General features: G+C 32.0%; 1 protein-coding gene, 1 long non-coding RNA gene and 1 pseudogene across 3 annotated transcripts; 2 read left to right on the forward strand and 1 right to left on the reverse strand.

Moving 5' to 3' along the window:
- Nucleotides 1-8,448: 8,448 nt before the first annotated feature.
- On the forward strand, nucleotides 8,449-12,887 carry LOC148610494 (uncharacterized). Its single transcript, XM_088595546.1, has 4 exons — nucleotides 8,449-8,610; nucleotides 10,518-10,701; nucleotides 11,328-11,401; nucleotides 12,715-12,887. The coding sequence occupies exons 1-4, from the start codon at nucleotides 8,544-8,546 to the stop codon at nucleotides 12,870-12,872; spliced, it is 483 nt and encodes a 160-aa protein (XP_088451672.1). The 5' UTR covers nucleotides 8,449-8,543; the 3' UTR covers nucleotides 12,873-12,887.
- A 679-nt stretch (nucleotides 12,888-13,566) lies between these two features.
- LOC148610495 (uncharacterized) lies at nucleotides 13,567-16,129 on the forward strand. Its single transcript, XR_015924676.1, has 2 exons — nucleotides 13,567-14,719; nucleotides 15,945-16,129. It is a non-coding gene; the product is annotated as an uncharacterized LOC148610495 (long non-coding RNA).
- An 810-nt stretch (nucleotides 16,130-16,939) lies between these two features.
- Nucleotides 16,940-22,646, reverse strand: LOC148610496 (cytochrome P450 2C3-like; annotated as a pseudogene). The gene is made up of 4 exons (XR_015924675.1): nucleotides 22,223-22,646; nucleotides 18,818-19,337; nucleotides 18,004-18,441; nucleotides 16,940-17,455 (listed from the first exon to the last, which is right to left on the reverse strand). The product of XR_015924675.1 is annotated as a cytochrome P450 2C3-like (transcript).
- Nucleotides 22,647-23,002: the final 356 nt, after the last annotated feature.

Below are 23,002 nucleotides of genomic sequence, written 5' to 3' on the forward strand. Positions count from 1 at the left end.
AAGCGCTAGTGTGAGGGGTCGGGGCGACAGAAGGTTATAACAAGTCCCTTTCATTTGCCACCATCTGCTTAAAATTAATATAATTAAAAAAAACAATCACAATCATCCTTGTGTATCTGGCGTATCAGAAGAAAAATTCTGGGGGTAGAGTGTCGTAAGACAGAAGAAAATATAGCAACAATATCTGTCCACGACTCTATATTTAAATATTTACGTATCCTAGAAGACTCCAGGCCTACACTTTGATTACTAAAAACTAAGTACAAATCAACCGGGATGGATTAAGTCAACATTTCTGACATGTCAACAAATTATATAGTTTTTATTTTAACTTGTAGTTTTGGGTTTTTTCTTGGCGTTCAATATACTGCCGACTGGTTTATAGTGGTGAGCTATTAACAAATTGAGTCGCTGGTATACAACATTATCACTAATTGAGTTAACTACATATACGTGCAATGACTATTGCCAGCAGAAATTGTTTATATACCAGTAGTAGAAAGCCCTGTACAACATGTAACTCATGATCATGCTTCCAACTTGACTAAAACTCTATTTATCACATTTTCTAATAATGTTTGAGAATCCTCCACAGGAGTAACAGATCCCAACTGTCTCTTTTCGAAGATCCTTTGGGCAACTATAAACAAAACAATACAATGATATTGTAAATAGATCAGCCAAATAGCAAAGAGTAATCAAGGGAACCAAAATTCTAGATTGACAGCAATAAATAGATCAACTATGTTGCAGCATTAAATCTACATGGCAACAACCAACAAGCCAACTGAATTGCAAATTCTTGTAGCCGTTGCTATGTAGATGAACTCATATTCACTGGACTATCCATTGTCCACCTGTGTCTTCAAAACAAAGCTTTGCCATTGTCCACACTATCTAAAAATGTGGCAACATGCCATTAATCACTGTGCGATTTCTTTCATATATATATATATCATTACCATCGACTTGCAGTACGACGACATCAGGTCCTAATGAATCGATTGTATTGGAAAGGACTAAACTTTGTGCCAAATATCGTAAGGTTCCACTTTCATTGCCAAACAACTTAATTCTCAAAAATAATATAAATAAGAAATAAACATTAGCAGGCATTTCACCGTTCCTCTGCTTACTATCGAGTCGACGCACAAAACTGTGGCCTACCATCAACACCTTAGACTTCCGGTTCATATTTTGTAAGTACTCTTACCTCGGTAACAAATACGGAAAGTTTATGAATGATTTCCGGATTACGTAATTCATGATGTGTATATTAGGATACATCCTAAGGCACGCGTATCACACGAAGTAAAATACGATCGAGTGTCTGTATAAATATTAAAAGCATTATTGTCATACGTTGTCTAAGACTATCAAACTAAACGACCTTGATCCTTTTAACGTGTACAAGTGACTTTCAACATTGCGACATCTTTGATCTCCGGTCCAGAAACTCGTTACAACACATTAAATACGATTAACAAGTTAAATCCGATTAAGCTGACATGAAAAACATACCTTGATTAAAGTTATTCTTTTAGATTTTTTTCAACAGGAAGTTAAACTCCGTTAAGAAAAATCAAATATTTGCCCTGTGGAAATTTCTGGTCAATTGTCCAAAATCTTGAATAATTAATTAAGTGATGTAACAGTATCCTCATCAGGGTCATGTGATATCAAGGATAAATCAACACAAACTATAGTGCCAAAACGATAAGGGATATTAAGGGAAATTGAGATAATTACATAATTCATCAAAATGGTCATTCGTCTACATAAAATCAGTTATTAAAAAAAAACCTTTATATTCAATATAACTTTGAAATAGATACGCATATACAAATTTGTACAGTGTAAGTAATTCAGGCTGATTTCTGCGTATTGTCGGTCATCTTTGGAATCGACATTCCGAAAATGTTTGCTAGCTTTTCTCTAATAAAATCAAACCCCCCCCCAAAAAAAAACAAAAAACAAAACAAAACAAAACAAAAACAAAAACAAAAACAAAAACAAAAACAAAACAAAAAACAAAACAAAACAAAACAAAAACAAAAACAAAAACAAAACAAAAAATAAAACAAAACAAAATCAAAACAAAAACAAACAACAACAACAAAAACAAAACAAAACAAAACAAAACAAAACAAAACAACCAAACCAAACTGAAAAACAGAACAAACCAACAATCAGTTAATTAATGGTGAAAAACAGGTTAAGTAGATATTTTAGGGACAAGACTTGAAATGAAGAGTAAATATTACCAATGGATTCTTTACATTTTTCCAACGGTCCTTTTTGCAAAACGCAATGTACAGGGATTTAAATGATTGATTGGTCGTCAGAATTTGAAACTTCTGGTTTACTATCTTAAAAATATAAGCCAATCCCGTTTCTTACATTGATTATAATAAAAAAAAAAAACATTCGAAAAAAGTCCTTTTATCGATATTATATACTTCGGTACGCTGTACACGTTTTGTAAGTAGTTGCATATCATCGGCAACATTAGAATACAATATATAGGAAAATCTGACTCAAACATGAAATAGAATACACGAACAACTATAAACTGAAAACATCGATATAAAATTACAAATCCAGCACCAAGTTCTTCAGGGTTCTATTTAAGAACCAAACCTCAGTGGTTAAGAAAATGTGAATTCGGTATAACTAATTAGAGTTGTAAATTAATTATAGCTAAAGTATTTTAAGGACATTTTAAGGTTATGACTATTTTTACTACAAGGCCGTTGAATACCAACAAGGACCTGTGTCCCAGCAGCATTCAGGTGGTTTGAGTGATTGGTAGAAAATTCAATGTGCTACTCAATTTCGATATGTTGTACATGTATGTTAGATAGTAACATTGCATTTGAACCAAAACGAAAAATGTATTTAAAAATACATTGTATAGAAGAAATACCGAAATTGGAAGCCAAATCCTGTACCGAGAAGTCTTAGCAATTGTAATACACAGAATAACGCCTCAGTGTGTTCGGGCAAACGAGTAATTTACAACAATTCAGGCTACTGCTTGTAAATACTTTCGAGAATCTTTATGACAGAAAATGTCATTACACACAAAAGTATGTATGTTCAATGTATTCATATGTGCATAATCACACGAAGCATAAACATATCAAGGAGACAAGCCGTATACACCTCTCTAATAGTATATAACGCATAGGAATACGCGTTGGTGACCCTTGTAAGATTGTATGTTCAAGACATGTGGGGTAAATTTTAATATATCATTTTTGTATATATAGCGAAAAGTACTGTGCTTATTTAATTTAATTCAGTTTATTAGCATGAGAAGTATATAACGAAACAATGAACAAAAACTCTTGCTAAATATTTGTTCCTCTCCCGTGAGGTTGAACAGTATTAAGCAGTTTGTCCTTTATGCAAGATACCAATTCATGCTTATGTTGAATACTATACCGGTAAAAAAGAGACAAATCATCTCGTATATTTTATTCAATAAGCCAGCTAACTCATATTTTATGGTGTATGTTCAGTTTCTAGATGTTAGAGACACCTCAAATAGACCAACATGCCACCAAAATTATCAACTTTGTGTTAATTGTTTTCAAGATTCTCTTTTGTAAAGTCTCATATATACTGCAGTCTACTGGTGATGAATACAAGATAGAAGTTGTATTACACTGTCCGTAAAAGACTATTGTTTGATTTAGATCCAATGTTATTTGTGATATCAAGCTATTTAATACAGGACCTGACAATAACAGTAGTTGTTAAATATTTCACAAAATAGTACTGAAATTGATCATTATTATTCTGCTAAATTTCCTATGTATCCTTGCTGACTCATTTATTTCCGATATCAAGCAACCATTTAAACGTACTCCTAAGTGTTATATCTAACAAGCATGGCCACTTGTTGCAGTTGGGACTCCAAGAGAACAAGGAATGTACGTTCCATGACATCGATAGTTGTAGTTTGTACAACTTGCTGAAATGGTGCAATTCGGTTTCTCAACCAGTGTTGGGTCCGCGTTGTAAATATATCCTAAAAGATATATATTGAATGATAATGACGTTAACATTACTTTGTAAACCAATAAAGAATAATGATGAACAAGAACTGACGAATTTGAATATAGAAATAGAAAATAAAATGTGATAAGATCCCTTTTGTTGATATCTCACACTCCATTTTAGAAATCCTACCGGAAACCCAGAAAGTCAAACGAATGGAAATACAGAAAAGGAGCTGTACAGGGGAGTCATAGTTGCATTAAATTCTAGTGGAAAATGATTGGGAATTATTTCTTACAAAGTGTGAGAAATCTCTACCAAGAACTATATATTTGTATCTAGGTGTAACATCTTTTTTGGAAAAAAACAACGATGTATAATGTTTTTAAGTCGGGATTTAACTGAGTATGGGGAATAGAAATATACAGTGTTTAAAAATCATAGGTTTTAATGTTATTGTATTCAGATAATAGTCTTGAACTGATTATCTCCAAAAGATCTTTCTAATTTTTCAGGATCCACATTGAGTAACAAGTATTGTGGTAGGACTGTAGACCCTTTTGACAGTTGTGAGTATAGAAGTTATAAGTTTTGAAAGAGGTTTGGTGGTACATTTTGCAGATCCAGCTATGAAACGTTGTTTGTATGGATTCTTGTGGAGTTTATGAATCCAGTACATAGACGGTAAATCACAATCATCGTCCCTGGAAGAGAGACCAAAAGAGGATAGCACAGATTTATGGTTTTCAACAATCTCTTCTTTGGAGAGAGTGGTAGCAGTATAGGTCTTATCACTGCGATTATAGCATTAACAAATGTATAAATTGAATGTATGACAGTGTTTTTTTTTAGAAGCTTTGTTTCTTTGATAGTCCTTTCTTTCAGTTTATCGTTTTTTGTAGGAATAAACTGTATTATAAATTAACATTTAGAAGATTGTTGCAGTACAATTTTAGTTAGACTTTTTGTATGCAGGCAAAACTTTTCTAATAATAAAAAATAAAGAAAACACATACAAGCTGTATTGTGGATATAAAATTATAGAATTGCACAGTGAAACTCATGCACCAGTTTAATAATGTCTTAGACCCTACTGAAATTTAAACGAATTCGGTGCATTTGTTCACCACTCGTATGCCCCATGCAGGTCGATACATTTAGTGTCTCATGGGATTCGGCAAACTAAGAAAAAGCAAAGTCTACTTTAAAAGTAAAAAAAAATCATTAAAGTTTCTTTTTTAAACATCCTCTGTCATTTGGGTATATATAAAGGATCTAGTGCCTTCCTAACATAGATCCGCCAAGAGTTGCGCATTGTTTGTTCCAATAACTAAATTGTGTTAACACCATATTTCATTACTCGTCAATACTTTTTTTCGAACTGATTTTTTTTTTCATTTGTACAACATCAGACTCATTACGGTTCATCTTAAATTGAGCCTTTCGTGTAACCTTCTTTTACTAAAAAATCAAATTTTGCTCCTCTTTTGTTTTGCAAAGAAACAATGATGAAAAATAAGCCTACTTGTTGAATTAGTACAATCAAAAATGCTATACTTTTTCAACAGGTAAGAAAAGAGACAACCTAAAGTTAACGTTATTTCGATTTTTTTAGAATTCCTAGATTCAAGCTACTTGAAAATAAGAACACGTGTGTAGTTTTGTTAAATATACAAGTAAATGATAGAGAAATTATTTCATCTACTGAAGTACATGCAATTCGAAAGGACGTCACAACGGACCAATGATTACTGATGTCCTAATAAGGTTAATCTTCAGTAAAAATGTTGAGTTCACAAGAGAATTCTTTTGGAAGAAATTTCAATAATTTTTTTTTTTCACGGGGTTTATGGTAACTTATCAGTTCGTAGATTCAATTATCAATTGCATAGTGAAACCTTTTGCTTGTTGTAATTGGTCCTGCATTTCAAGAAATACACCATGATATTAGAGTTGGTATATGGTTCATCGACATAAATGGAGTTGGGATGTTCAAAAATGTATCACGCCCTATTGGATCCAAGTTCACACATTCTGATTGCATTGAACAACGAGGATATTTCATCGTACTGAGGTGAGTACGAACGAAATAGAAATATACGACAATAGTTTCTATACTGTAAACGTATTTAATTTTCGAGGTTGCTAATTTTCACGGATTCTATCAAGTAAACATATCCACGAGTACCAATTTTTGCGGTTTCAATAAAAAAAAATGATAATAATAATAAGGGTTTTCCAGTGTTGGAGATCTATTTGTTGTGTACTTTTTTTGCGGTTTTCTGTCGACCGCCAAAATAGCGAAAATTATTACATCGTGAAATTTAAAACGTTTAGAGTACTTCCATATTTTGTTAACTTAAACACGTAATACCTACCCTTCCAGAGCACCTATTTTGTACTCCAGTTTAGTTGTTGGAGTCTTATTAACTCATTTATTATTTATTTTCTGACTTAATTTTACTTTGTTTCTGTCATATCTAGTACTTGGCTGTTCCCGGATTAAAATTCCCCTACATATCAATAGGTCTTTTTTTAATCATTACCATCTGGATTTTGCATGTACGTAATAAAGAAAAATTGAATATCTGCTTTTGAGTTCTATGTAGCAATTAAAACGTGTTTCGATTCCCAATTTTAGGAATATGGGAAATACTGCTGTGTAAAAACGGAAATAATCTCAAATGATTTATTTTATTTCTACTTGACAAAAATCGGTAAGATAAATTTTACTTAGAACAATCATTAGGGAAAAATAATATTGAAAGAGTGATAGCGTTAGAGAGACAGCAGCCCTTACATACTGTGAAAACGAAACATAAACAACTATATAGAGTAATCAAGGGAAAAAGGCAATCAAATATGGTTTCTTTGTCTTAAAATGCTGTATACAAACGCTCCAATGATTTTTAAGATATTTTTAAGACAAATATACTCCCCGTTTATTTTTTTAATCAATGTGTTCTTTTTCTATCTTCTCATATTTGCAAATAACTCATTATCCTAACTTTCTATTGAAAAATATTTGAGTAAAGCAATGATGCTGATATCAAATAATGGTCTTTTCGAAAATGAAAGCATCCTAGAGTGAAATTTTATTGTCAGATCGGTGGTTTTTTGACGTGCAAGTTTATGATTTTTTGTCCATTTTGCTTCATTGTTATAAACACTTACAGTTAATTATTTGTACTTGAAAAATATTATGACTAAGGCAAAAAACATAAAAGGTAAATCAAGTATCCACGTTTAGCTTAGATGAGCTGGAAAATTAAAAAAAAACTCTATGTTTGATAGGTCCTACGCACATTTTCATATTTAAAAATATCAATTCCGAGAATATTAAGTTGATGAACATATTTTTTTTGTCGTAGTATACCCTGTGCATGATATTCGATTTACATATTTCTAATTTTGATTTACAAAGAATTACAAAGAATGGAGTCATTCTGATTAAATATTTTTGAATTAAAAATTTTGATTTAAGAATTTTATTATGCATAATCTACAACCTTTCCACTTTCGTCTACCCCGGCGTTTCTTTCTAGAAAAGCAAAGGTCTCTTTCCCAACCAATGCATATGGTCCATATTTCCAGCATTTGGTAGAGTCCGAGTTGCTCTTGTTTCTTTGTGTTATTTTGTTGTGTATATCTACTCATTTACAATAAGGATTCAACCCTTTTGTATGTAAACATTCGAAGGAAATTGTACAAAACAGAATAAAAATAAAATTTTGTGCATTAGCAAGGGAACCAAGATTCTAGCGGAAATTAAAATAATGTTATCCATGGACAAAGACCAGACACATACAAAAAAGAAAACAAAATAACCAAAAATAGTACATACGAAGTTACAAAAGTAAATGAATAACTCAGACTCCACTAAAAACTAGGAAAATGGACCAGGTGCTCCGGTAGGGTAATGTGATATTTTGATTTGAAGTCGCAGTTTTTTTTTCTGAATATAAAGTTTATGATTTTTGATACACACCAAAATGCTGACATAATTGTCGTGAAACTAGAACAATAGCAATCGTGTTTGTTCGACTTAAAACATGGCGTGAAATATTATGACAAAAACGGAGCACAGCTGTTTAGGACTCATATACGATGGATGTAAATCAAAAATAGTTACTGTTTTCATGTTATATATAAAGTTAATTGAAAATAACTGGATTGTTAAACGAACTACACATGTAGTCAAATCATTATTAGTATTGATAACAAAATGCTAAAGCAAAAGCAATAGGATTGTATCAAACGAAATGAAGACTGAACCAATTGATTTAATGATGTATAAAACATGTCCTTTCGGAGATGATGACAGCTTGCAAAACAACCTATAACATTTACATGTCAAATGAAATATGAACATTCTTCCGCTTACAGTCATTCCTTTGTTGAAAAAAGCACCACTGCACAGGTCAATATTATCTAATTAAAATAGATTTACTATAAAAGTGCATGACGATACAGATGTCATGAAAGCAAGAAGACGTATATACATTGAGATGTTATGAACAAGTAGTGTTGCCATTAACATGATGGGAAGTTACAAGTTGCTGATACTGACTTCTTTAACTGCTAGCATTGTCGCACAAAATCCAGGTAATTAGTTTATGATGTATTTTCTGCTTAGAGTGTTTGCATGTCAATATAATTTGTTTCACTTTTATAATTTAACGGGTGCTGTACATGTATGGGGTAGAGTTAACTCTCATTTATTTACGTAAAGGGCAATAGGGTATGGGGTTTTATTCAATTGGAAAGTGGGTTTGGTGCAATAAGGAATGAAGTACGGGCAAAGGATGTAGGGGAATCGATATTTTATATATACATTGTTGATAAACAGTTTATGCTCTAATTATACAAATAATATGATTTTAGGCAACGACTATGATGGACGGAGCTCAACGTATACCCTGAAATTGTTTCTTGAAATCACACTTCACTTACCGGTTGTAGACGGCCTTATAAATCTTTATATTTGATGTACTATTATATTGCTAAGGTGGAAGTCTCATTCAGTGAGGAGAATGTGTGAGACTTTCTTCTGGGAAAGCTTAAGGCATTTCTACACAGCCAATCATTTCCAAATTGTTATCAAATAAATGAATAAATATAAAATGGTATCATCGACATATTAAAAGACAACACAGCGCCATCCAACCTGTGCAATCGTTTCCTTCGTGTCGACAAATTTCGTAACTTCAGTCAGAATATGTTTTTAGCCATTCATTTTCTAGTGTTACATTCTACATAGTTATGATGGACATCACTGACGCTTAATCTATAAAATGCTTTATTAAATTAAAAATAAAATAAGAATGAATTAACTTGTATATGCATAATTTATTTCAATTAGCTTTGGGGATATTGAACATGAAAGAGAAAGGGGTGGATGGGAATGGGGAGAGTTTATTTGGTTTTGTTAAGTATAAACAAACAATTTATAGAAAGGTAAGAACACCATACAACAGTAAAAAAAACTATGCAATAGTAGAACAGCTTCCTATCACCGTATCATTTTTCGCATTTGACAATTTCCGCGGATTTTGTCAAGAGAACACATTCGCGGATATCAATATACGCGGTTTCAGAGAGTAATCAAAGGAACAACGATTATAGAGGCATTCAAAAGAACGCAATCCGGGGACAAAGACCATTCAGGGACTTCGGACACATACAACAATGAACATAAAATAACCAAAATAATAATAATAATAATAATAATTATAATAATAATAATAATAATAATAATAATAATAATAATAAAATCCTCCTACAAATGAACTTAAGTACTTAAGTAAATGAACAACTCGGATTAAAAACTTGGAGTCTGGACCATGTGCATCAGTAGGGTATGCGTCCTCTTTATTTATAGAAAAACTGCTCATATAAAAAAACTCCCTCCAAGGGAAGACGAACCAGGAAAGGAAAACTATGACAAATTGAACAAATATGTTCTCATGGTGCAGATGGATACACCGTAGGGATTCCCGAGATGACGATGAAGACCATTAAACTTCTGTAGTGATGACTTCTATCTTGTAGCAATATAACCCTGTTAAAAAAATGATAAGCATGATATAGTGCGAAAATCATTTCCGCGAATACTATCATTTGGGGTTGTCTGTTCACCGCAATAAGTAACGAAAATTATTACGTGTACAGTATTCAATCCGATACTTGTCTTACATTTTTATTAAACAAGTACTAAAAAGGAATTTTCATAGAAATATTTAATCAAGACTTTTATATGTTTACTTCCTGAAACATATTCCGTAATTTGGACTGCATTGCTTTAAATTAAGATTTAAACACAAAAAAACGCTTGTCCATTTATTGCTTTATGACACTAATGAATAAGTTTTACACAATTTCAATTTTTTTTATTAAATTTGAGGTGACTGTATAAATTCTTAGTTTCTAAATACGATATCGTCATTATTTGTTGTATGCCTTTACTGCTCCATATAAGATAATAAAACCAAATATATATTTTTAAACAATAGAGTTACGGTGTGTATGGCCTTGTGAGGTTAGAGGTACACCATGGTACACCGAGACTGACACTGTGTGGTTTGTCAATAACGAAGGGGTTGGAACGTGGAATAATGTATCTCGACCAATCGGAGATCAGTTCACTCAATCGGACTGCATAGAATACAGGGAATCGTTTACTTTTGTCGTTGTAAGGTGAATATACAATAGAGGGTATATGTTAAACGTTTGAGCCTGTGTGTTTCAAAGATTTATCATATTGGTAAACATTAACGACCCTATAATTTAATTTGAATCCATTCGTTTTATACTTTGCATATTGGATGGAACATTTTGAGTAAAGTAAAGTTCTTAACATTTTAGTAATGAAGTTTTTTTTTATGCTATAGTTATATATACGTTAGACAGTACGACCCAACATCGGACGCGAATACTGGGTAATCCGTTTTCGCGTCTGTTCAAATTGTTTTGTTTTTGGTTTGCATTTTATAATTTCATGTTGATTATTCATGTTTTTCAAATAACTGTAGACTTACTACAATTTGACTCAACAAGAAATGCTACTTTTATTTTAAATATTTTGGGTAAATGGTAAAGTAAACTTACAAAAAAAAAAAATTAAAAAAAATTTAAAAAAATATAAATAAATAAATAAATAAATAAATAAATAAAACAGTTCGAATAAATGTAGAGGTCTCCACCGAGTACTATAATCAGAAGTATTGGAGATGTTTTCAAAAGTTTATTGTGCTTATTTCACAAACACTGATGTTTTTGATATTATTGATTGTATCCATAAGATATACAATGCAACATTACAGGGAGTTTAATATGTACTACTGCGTGAGAGATATACCAGTCAACGCGACGATAAGGGGGTACTGGAAATCCCAAGGTAAAAATAGTTCATACAAACAATTCTTGGAGTTGTAAAACCATTGGAAGCATAATAAAAATATGTTTTACTGAATGTTACGGTAGATTAACCGCCAGTTTTTCACTGAAAGCAATAAAATGAAAAAAAAAATACAACTCCATTTCTCCATAACCTACGATTAGTCACTTTTTTATTTCAAAAGTTATTCTTTGCTCTCGGTTCTTTTTATGCTACGTAGAAGTAGTTTTGAATTCAAACATTCAAAAGCTCAACAATGGAACATTTATGAAGAGTATTTAAGACAATGTAGGAGAAAATTATATGGTAGTAAACATTTCGAGGTGTCGAACCATCATTTTTAAATTCATTTTCTTTTTAGGAAATTCCAATGTAGAACGTATTAAAAACCGAAGACCAATTTACGTAGTATAGTTTACTTTCAGGATCTCGAAAGGCTGTATTACAACCATTTATTAGTTTTGTTTAATTACACTTTTATCATTTATACATTTACAAATAGATATTATCATTTTACACCTGCATATAATTTGCTTTTAATACTAAACCCAACGATTAGCAGAGTGCTAATGATATTATTTATGCATTTCAAAAGTAGAAATGAACCAGTCTCGTGAGAGAGTAAACTATTTGAATTTTACAAAAGCGTTATGTTATTATATGTAATGATGATAGTTCTTACATGCTACATGTAATTTGTATAATCAAATCAAATTACAATTCGTAAAAATGATCAGGAATGTACGATTATATCCTGTCAGAATGCAGATAGGTAAATACCTCTTATTTGATCAGGAATGTACGATTATATCCTGTCAGAATGCAGATAGGTAAATACCTCTTATTTGATCAGGAATGTACGATTATATCCTGTCAGAATGCAGATAGGTAAATACCTCTTATTTGATCAGGAATGTACGATTATATCCTGTCAGAATGCAGATAGGTAAATACCTCTTATTTGATATATCTATTAGGCATATACACTGAAAGTGGAAGAATATCTATTGTATAGCTATTGTGGACTATCGAGAAGTTAATTAAAAAAAAAGACTTCGTAAGAATTTAGGCAGGTAAAAATGTGTATGTTATACATCATAACTTAGACTGGATAATTGGACTTTTTTTTATCATTTGAAATAATAAAAACAAAGTTTGTATATATTTTGGTAAAATCAGGTACGATTTGAAATGAAATGCGCTATAAGGGATTAATAAACATTGGTTTACCTTCTATATAGTTATTTGGTGACAGGATATAGTTTCTGGCTTATGCTTTTTTATTATTTCTAAAGAGTATTAATTTCTTTTAGAGATTAGCAAGTACAACAAACAAAAATATTGCGAACTCTGTGATATGAATGATATGATTGGACCATATTTCACAACATGTAAGTTATCAGTACTCAATTCAGATGGGATAACAGTAAGAGTTTTAGAGTTTCAGTTGAACATCGGAATACCTAAGTAACAGTCTTAATAAAAATCAGACAGCTGTGAGTCATGCATGTCAAAACCCACCGAATTCATTTTTGACTTCTTTTTCAGAAACAGTTACTGATCAAACAGTCTTACATTTTCATAAGGTTGATGTGCTTGTGAGAAAAAAATCATAAAGATTGTGTATGGAATTGGCACTTTGCACTTTTTATCTTTCTTGATTTGGTTTGATTTGCTTGATTTAAGTGAGAGATAAATATATGATTTTCTAAAAAGTACAGATCTGAATACAGAAAGGACTATCATTATGTAAAAATGTAGCACTTATTTGATGGGTTTTCAAACATCATGAAGCCCCTCTATTAAAGGTAGTGTCTTATTTTTAGATGGACTTGTACTTAGAAACAAATTATTTCGCATGTTCACAGCTAATACCCCTTGTTATTGCAATATAAAGCATTAAATCTGCGAAACTATTAAATGAATTTTCGATCCCGTAAATAGAAGTCCATTACTTCGAAAACAAATACGAGGGGTACAATATGTTTCTTAGTATATGACAAAGTCATAATGTATAATGAATATTATTTGTTGACAAATCAGAAAACCAACTGAAAGATACACATGATACATATTAGAAAAGTCAATTAACTAGTATAGATGTATTTCAATCAACTGTCCCTTTGTTAAACTCAACATGTTCAGTCTAATAAGTATAAATTCATATTAAAAATTATATTTGTTTTGTTGTTTGCAGCAAGGGGTAAGTACATGTATGTGCCTGTTTCTAAAACAAACTTCATAGTCACTTAGTTGACATATGTTTAAGCAGTTTTTGTTTAGTTCCTTATTTGTACAATAGTAAAAACTGTCTTAAAAAACATTTTTAGACTTAAGGAGGTAGACCAAGGGTAAGGGGTATAACTTGAAATCAATGATATGTTTGTATCATATACAATTTTCACCAAAGCTAATCAAGCTTTCATTTGAAACAGAAAGAAATCAGTCCAAGAAACTTTGATGCTTACATGAGATTGATGTAAAATATTGAATACAAACGTGCCAATGATTTGTAAGGATTGTGTCCCTTTCCCTAGGTCTACCTCCTTAAGAGTTTGTTTTTAGTTGACGTATGCGTATGTGTTCGGTTTACACAGGATCATACCCCATTGCGATGTTATAATGCATTGACGGTATACAATGTCTAGTTAACAGGGTTTTTTATTCAGGTTTCGGACTATACACGTTTCACTGTAGTGTCTTCTAACGCTAATGACAACTTGTATACACTTGATTTTGTCATGTCCATTTACGTCCGTTGTTTTGCAATGTACTACTAGTACTAATTTAAAGTACTTTTTAGTTCCACTACATAATGACCTTGAGTGTTTAACATCAGTTGGCTCAGGATTTTGTTTTTAGATATAGTAAATATTTATTGCTTTGTCGTGAATGTAGATGCAGGTTGGTCAGATCAGAGTCAGAATATTCTAAGCTGTAACCATTACAGTTTATACAATTTGTTTCCCATCAATGTGTGGCTTATGGCCCTTAGGTGTAAATTCTACATAGAAGATAATAAATTTTGATATATATCAAGGCACCAACAATTCCACTGCACATTCATTTAAAATGGCATATTCAAAATTACCAATTGATTTAATCTCTTAAAATATAATTCATTTGAACAAGCCCTTTAGTTCGAGGGAGATTTAGTGTCAGTCTCTCTAAAAGTAAGGAAGTGGCTGGAACATGGTATATAAAAAAAACATTTTTATAGCGTAATTTGACTATTTGTCCAATCAGATTCAAGGAAAACAGACAAGATTTTCCATATCAAGCTGGACCATTGAGTAACAGTTCCTTTGAAATGCACTGGTAATGAACATTTTAAGGGCAGATAGCTCAGTCAAAAACCTCATTTATCTAAGTTTCTTATGAAAAAATTCTGCGCACAGCCAGTGATGCAGAGATCAAATAATGGCCTTTTCAAACAGAAAAAGTATCCTTGAGTGATATTATATTGTCAGATTGGTGGGGTCTGACATCCATTTTTCTCAATTTTCCCATTTTGCCTGAGTCTTATAACTTACCTCTAATACTACAAACTTGAACAAAGTCGTTCCATAACTTTTTCGGAACTCTAAAAAATTGCTCTACAGTTTTAAGTCTTTTAAACGTCATCCAATTTGTATCGATATCCTTTGTTTCAGAAGTGTCCAGGGAAAGGAAATATCCTTGAAAAATGTAAACAAATATAGAAACCAAATCATGTTGATGTATATATGGATTGAATGTGTTCAATCCAGTATAAGACTTTTGATATTTTAGTCATCACTACAGAATATTCATGGTCGTCATCGTGAATTCGTGAATCGTTACGGTATATATATCTGCAGCATGAAAACTGATTTGTTTAACGTATCATAGTATTCCATTCATGTTTTGTCTACCATGAATTTTACTTTTTATGAGAGTCTCGGTGGCTTTTTCTAGAAAGGAAGAGGACGCTTACCCTACCGGTGCACATGGTTTATGCTCCCAGTTTTTAGTACGAGTTGCTCATTTACTTTATATGTATTATTTTGGTTATTTTATGTTCTTTATTGTGTGTATCTGTTTTCCATGTCGGGGTTTTGTCCCTTGATTACATTCTTTATTTTAATTTTGGAAAAAAAAAACTTTTTTTGCAATGTAGCATATAAATAAAATGGACTATAGGACAAAAATAGTTCGTGTGGGCAAAGTTTTTCCTTTCCTCATAATTGTATTTCCATAAAAAAACGAAAGCATATTTTACAAAGACTTTAATGGTTATTTCTGGAGAATGAGAAGTAGAATTATTTGAACGATGCAATGAAACATCTTTCCGTTTATTTTTTCATGTACCACATACGGTCCAAAATAATCAACCAATTCATATCAAATGCAAAAAAAAAAATGATTAAATACAGATAGTAATTAGAAAGTTTTGGTTTTATTTGTGTTGATATGGTCTATCGTTAGCTGCTCAAACTTGTACCTAGAGATCCAAAATATATTTTATAACTCAAAGAAAGAAAAAGTTTATGACCAATTGATGCCAGTTTTGTTTAAATTTTAGGATTTTTGTACAACCCTGATCCAAATTTGGTTACCAAACCTGATTGCACAATACCAGCGAGTTGTGCGGATTATAATTACAAATACGACGATAGACCACACATACCTTGTCCTGTTGGTACCCCACCCGACGACGACGTCACTTGTTAAAATGAGTTGCTAAATAAAAACTTTCTACGAATCTAACTTGTGTCAATTACCTGTTTTTATGATATACCCTTCTCTACATATATATCTATAAGTTGTACCGAAACCTGATTTTATAAAAGAATATATGAGATGCAGTATGATTGTCTATGGATTAAGCACAATAAAATGCAATGTAGTAATTTTTAGCATGAAGCAAGTGAATCTATGCTAACATGAGAGTACACAGAATTAAAAACATATACAATAATGAACTAAAAAGAACTAAAACTGTAGATTTTTTTTAAATACACGTTTTGTACTAGTCAATAAAATTGAATCTTCTATCTATATTTGAAATGTTATACGTAACGATAGTGCTTTCTGTATATAGATCTATATTATTGACTAAACCATACATTTATCTTCCACTAAAATCTACCAAATCAAGAATGAAGACTCATGCCAAATACAAATTAAATACACAATCTATACATTTTTTTTATCTTTTATATGTGCAATACCCAATTAAAAAACTAAGACTGTTTGCGTGGACTAAACCTGTTTCTGAATAAGAATAATAAGGTAATTACTTGGAAAGAGTGAATAACTAAAATATTATCACGAGTGCCGAAGAACGCCTATATTTAACGAGTGTGCGGAACTTGTTCTGCGCACGAGTTACATCCTCAAGCGTTCTCGGCACAAGTGATAATCTTTTAGTTTTTCGCGATAACTAAATTATCCTATTTATTATATAAATTTTCTTCATGATTTATAGAATATTTTCATTATGAACTTGAAATTCTGTAATTGGCGGAAATATATCAAAGTTGTGACGGGAGAAAGTGCGAGAGTGAAATTACCGAATTTATTTCACAATGTGAATTATCGAAATTTATTACACTGAGAACATTCGATAAAACACTCTATCTATATAATAAATAAACATAAATTGGGGAATTTTTGACATGCATGAATCTCTTCCTGGCTGATTTGAACATTCCTTGAACCGATCCGCGCAACGATTTGACGGATCGATGACCGATGACCGGTCTAATCTTATATATAGATTCATTCTTCAATACATCTATAGATACTTAAGGTAAAAGCAGATAATTGTATTTTCTGTCCCTTATTAAGTTAAGTGTCATTTTGTCCTGTTTTCGTTTTTTTTTTTGTTTTTGTAGTGGTTTTCAGTTCATTATTCGTATTCGACAAATTTTACATCAAATGGCATAGGTTCGTGGAGAACACCTAAACGACCTTTTATCGGCGGTGTTGGCTCGTTCTCGACAGGTAAAATTTTATATCGGTGAACGATTGAAGTTAAAAACAGGAAAAGCTCCAATTTTGCCATTGACTCGCCAAGGCATGTTCTTCTTCCTACAAAAAAAAAAGATAAAGTATATATCATACAAATAAAAACCTATAAAAAAGCATGATTTTGATTGATTTATTTTAAATTGTTATGTTGAAAATGAGTCTACCAAAATGAAGTTATGGTCAGAAAATAAATTAAAGGAGAAATGGCCAATCTTTCATCCATTTTCATTACACGGATAGCGGATAGATGTTCTAGGTATAAATTGACCGTATCCGTCATTGGTTATTTTTCTTTATTTATGCCAGAAAAGTTAAATTTGAGCAAACATATCATGCTAACCAAACAAAAAGCTTTAAAAGATTGTCAAAAAAAAACATTATACTTTTACGTTTTAAAATCCAAATATAGAATTGCTTCAATTTCCAGCAACTATATGAACAGTTTGTTTGTGATGGTTTTATGCATGACAAGTAGGACGTTTTAACGCAGTTTATTCAAACAATAAACATCAAAGCGCCAAAATAAACAAAAGGCTTCGTTTAAAATTGCAGAAAAGTACAAGGAGAATATATTAGTTTATGATACTTATCAAAGTAAAACCTCTTACCGAGTGAGAAGGGAAGAGAATTAAGTTGACCTCGAAAGCAACCATCGTCATTTAAAAATCTTGTTGGGTCAAACGTGGATGGATTTTGAAATTTTTTTTCGTCATAATTAACAGAATATAGATTTGGCATTACAATTGCTCCTTTTGGTATTCTGAATCCATTTACTTTGACATCATCTGATGATGTATGTGGTAGTGACATTGGCACAATACTTGAAATTCGTAAAACCTCCGCTATAACAGCTTCACAATACGGCAGTTCATTCCTGTCGGAAACAACAGGTCGACGGTCGTCAAGTCGATCTTTGATTTCTTTTTTCATTTTATTCTGAATATCCGGGTAATTCACAAGATAAAGACACGCCCACATGATCGTTATTGATGTCGTTTCAGTACCTGCACTGAAGAGGTCAAGCAGAACGTACTTTAGATTTTCCTCTTCAATACCAAAAAACAATCAACTGATTTTTACTAACATTATTGCATGAAAACAAATAAAAGCTTTCTGAAAAGTATGTCCCTTAAAATAGATCAATAACGACGAACAGGAATTTTCTGCTATATTGAGTGTAAAGAAAGGCGAACAAAAATCACAATTTTGATATATATTGGAATTATTTATTGAATTATTTTACTGAAGAGAAAAAAACAAAATACATGTATATTTAACGTTGTCAGTCTTATATCTATTTTGATATATAAATAGCTATAATGAAAACTGTCGTTTTGTTCACGTCTATATTCAAGGAATGATAACATCTTATATTGAATTAAAAATTTAGCGTTTTAACATAAATACATTAAATCAACATACCTGTAAAAAGCGTTTTTTGCGATTTTCTTTTCTTTATTTCAACAAGATAAGCATCGATGAAGTCACGGATATTGTTTTCATCCAATGTTGCGGCGTGATCGTCTATATAGCCTTGAAATCCTTTTCTTATTATTTCATTTGCCTCATTGCCTTCATTGGTGTATTTTTAAAGGGTCACCGGGAACAAACCTTAGAAAGGGTAACAGATTAGCTAATGGTACGTATTCATTAATAACTATTTGAGTTGTTGCATGAACAAATGTAGAAAACTCTTGGTCATCATATCCGAAACGTTTACCAAACACAATAGTACAAATGATATTCGAGATCGCCTTGTTGACTGTGCCGATGAGAAATGATTCTTGTTTGTCCTTCGTGTTTACATGTGATATGTAATCTAGGAAGTAGTTACACTCTTCTGTGATAAGAAATTCTATACTCTTTTTTCCAAAACCAAATCCCCGAAGAAGGTTTAAGGTAAATGCTCTCTGTTCCTTCCATGGATGTGCTGCTGCAATACCTATATTAAAATGTACTTATGTATAACCTACTAAAAATACGCCAAAGTATCTTTGAATTATTGTGAAATTTACAGCTATTTGATATAGACAAGTTCCAATTTCAATACAAATATCAGTAATTTTAACAGTTCTCCAGTTAAAAATTCGTCCTATGTTATACCACTGTGTCCTTGTTAATTATCACTAACCCCTTTTGTGACCTTTTAGACGCTGTCGGTTTGAATAGCTGCCGATTTTGATGACCTCAACCTCTACATAATAGAATCCAACAGTGTGTTTGGGTTATTTATTTGTTTCAGATTGGATAATATTGCTCAATTACGTTGATTTAAATATTCATATTAATGGGTAAAGAAAGTATATTATCAGAATTTCAATTGAACTGTTTCAGTGTTCAAACTTTGGTAACTTACATAGATTTGTATTGAACTTTGAACTTGGTTATTTCAATTAACTGTAATCAATAGATGTTATAACTATTTTAAAATGTGATAAATATAGCGGTCAGTTGTTGAAACACCCGCCTATTTGCTCCTAAAAAGTCAAGTATGGGGTAGACGAAAGAGGAAAGGAAAACTATGACATGTTGAAAGAGTAATCAAGGGAACCAAGGTTATAGCGGTAATCAAAAGAATGTAATCCAGGGACAAAGACCAGACATGGAAAACAGACATACACAACAAAGAACACAAAGTAACTAAAATCATACATACAAAGTAACAAAGGTAAATGAGCAACTCGGACTCCACCAAAAACTGGGAGCATGACCAGGTGCACCGGTAGAGTAAGCGTCCTCTGCTTTTCTAGAAACACCCTCCGAGTTGCTCATAAAAAGACAAGTCCGGGGTAGACAAACGAGGGAAGGAAAACTATGACTCGTTGAATAAATCAGTTTTCATGGTGCTGATGGATACACCATAACGATCCACGAGTTCATGATAACGACCATAAAACGTCTGTAGTGATGACTTCAATCTTGTAGTAGCATAACCCTGTTCCAGAAGCCTATTGGTTAGAGCTCTAGCGCGATACAAAAAGTCTGCGTAGTTTCGGCAAGCTCTGGCATATCGTATGAGTTGTGTCATGAACACTCCATACGCAGGAGCTGAAGGGATGTTGCCACAGATGAAAGGAAAGTTGACAATTCTGAATGAAAAGTCACCACGTTTGTCGTAAAGTTTGGTACTGAAGAAATAATGCCACAGATGAAGGGAAAGTTGACAATTCTGAATGAAAATCATCACGTTTTTCGTAAAGTTTGGTCAAAAGTTTTCCTTTACCATCGATTTCTAGGTGTAGGTCAAGATATTAGGCCGACTTCACAGTGTCTGTAGTATCCTTTATCTCAAGTTCTTTTGGGTAGATGCGATGTATCAAATCTCCGAAATTAGGATTGTTTAAAGATAATACATCATCTATATAGCGGAAACTGAGATTGGAGGATCTAACCAAACAATATTCTTTCTTTCTGATCAGATCAGCTATAAAGTCAGCCTCATAAGAATGAAGGAATAGGTCAGCAAGTAAAGGAGCACAATTTGTTCCCATTGGAATGCCGACCGTTTGTTGAGAAAACACGTCCACCACACTGGACAAATATGTTGTCAATTAAAAATTCCAGCATTTTCCTCTGTGTATTTGGAAGATGATTTGGAATTATTTCTTACAAAGTATGAGAGTAAAAACAGCTTTGTTCACAGCGCAATATCACTTGTAATTAAAATGTGAAGCATGCAATATTATACATGTAATATGTGTGTCAAAAATACACTGTTTAAATGGAAACTTTACATAACAAAATGTAATAATTTCTGATTTTTAATTTTTTCTTTCTTAAAAGGAAAACGATAGGACAAATAAAACAAAGTTTGTTGTAAACATGGAAATTAATGACCTTGAAATTCATATTCTCAATCCCTGACGATAACACTTATTTTAGTTAGGTCATACGTTACGTACCTGAAACGCAATTACAGTATGCCATTATATAATACATGGAAGTCCGTATGATCCTTTATCTATTAGAATTACAACCTCCCCCGCCCCCCCCCCCCCCAAAAAAAAAAAAAAAAAAAAAAAAAAAAAAAAAAAAAAAAAAAAAAAAACAAGCAAACAAACATAAAAACAAAAACAAAACAAAACAAAAAACAAAACAAAACAAAAAAAAAACAATTAAAAAACAAAACAAAGCAAAACAAAAGTAAACAAAACACGTGGTAGTTGCACTTTCAGTTCAACGGAATTAATCGTATGACCTGTGTGTTTTTGCTTCATGCACTATTCGGAAATAACAGTGATAATTTTACATTTGTTTCTCTACAACGAATAATCGTTTGTCCTTTGAAGTGAGATTTTTTTTTACAAACGCAAAAGGCAACACGTTTAATGCAGTTTAACCTTGATTAAAGTTATACTACATCGTTCAAGATTCAACTAATATCAAAGTGAATTTTGTAATTATGTTGCATATTTAAGTTAGTATTTGTAAGAATCAGGCAAAGTGGGAGAAAGCAGAAACATGTGTAAAACTCTCTGATCTGACAATATAATTTCACTCAAGGATGCTTTCTCTTTTTGAAAAGACCATTATTTAATCTTTGCACTATGATGCTCAGGAAATTTTCAATACGATGTAAGAACAATTACTGAAATGTATGGAAAATCTTGTCGTTTTCCCTCGATTCTTATTGTGGAAAAAGTCTAATGAAAGTTTCAAAATAGTTTGTTTTTCATAACATGTTTCACCCACTTCATGATTTTGTAGAGACTTACAGTTATAAAATATTCACAGGTTGTTTGCCCTTTCAATTACATTATTTACCGATTTCATTTGGTCTATACATACATTAATATAAAAAAATGAATATACATGAAAGAAACTTACCTTTGTTGGCTTTGATATGGGTGAGGAAGAACACTTTTGGTCTATCAGAAAAATATTCTGCATTCTTTACAAACACTTCTTTTTGTGCTTCTAATCCGTTCACAAATATAACCCAGTGTGACCCCAAGGAGAGGCTAAATATCCGCCCATATTCAGCACTATATTTTTCGCAAACCTTTCTTAAATCACCACCAGCAATCTTAAGCGAGAAGATGTTTCCCAATATCGGAAGAGGATTTGGTCCAGGAGGCAAATCTGATGGTCTTCGACTCCTTATCCAAAGAAACGTACAAAACAGCACAACAAAGAAGGAAAGTAAAGAATGAATATCCAAGATTGTTTCAGGAAGCATTTCCAGTAAATTTAATTACACCGTTTTCTTTTTGTTAACGGAGATGTTAAGTAATACTACACACAAGGTCAAATGAAGGTATGGCAATTTAAGTACACATATAAAACACTGTTTACGTGCTGCGAATCGATTTTCAAATTGTCTTGTTTTTTGAATAGATGCATCATTGTATTATATCTGATTTATTTAGATTAATCAATGCCAAAACTTTTTATGCAAATGTTTATTATATACCATGAATAAAAAAATCAGCGCTCGAAAACCGTTATGTTGTTTACGGTAATGAAAAATAATTTTGATAGTTCCAAAATTCGGACAACTGCTGACACATGTGACAGCTTGTTACAATGGTATTAAGTAGCTGTCTTTGAATCATGCAAAATCTGAAAAATGTGATACACCCCCCCCCAAAAAAAAGGCTACATATT

Source organism: Perna viridis, chromosome 8, assembly GCF_037379345.1.
Source record: "Perna viridis isolate PV_CMFRI_1.1 ecotype Kerala chromosome 8, ASM3737934v1, whole genome shotgun sequence".
Classification (NCBI taxonomy): Eukaryota; Metazoa; Mollusca; class Bivalvia; order Mytilida; family Mytilidae; genus Perna; species Perna viridis.

Bases quoted from the DNA above. Each gene is read 5' to 3' on its own strand.
- LOC148610494 (XM_088595546.1), top strand. From the start codon at position 8,544: ATGATGGGAAGTTACAAGTTGCTGATACTGACTTCTTTAACTGCTAGC. The intron at 8,611-10,517 runs GTAATTAGTTTA...TTTAAACAATAG, and splicing joins CATTGTCGCACAAAATCCAG to AGTTACGGTGTGTATGGCCT. The intron at 11,402-12,714 runs GTAAAAATAGTT...AATTTCTTTTAG, and splicing joins GGGGTACTGGAAATCCCAAG to AGATTAGCAAGTACAACAAA.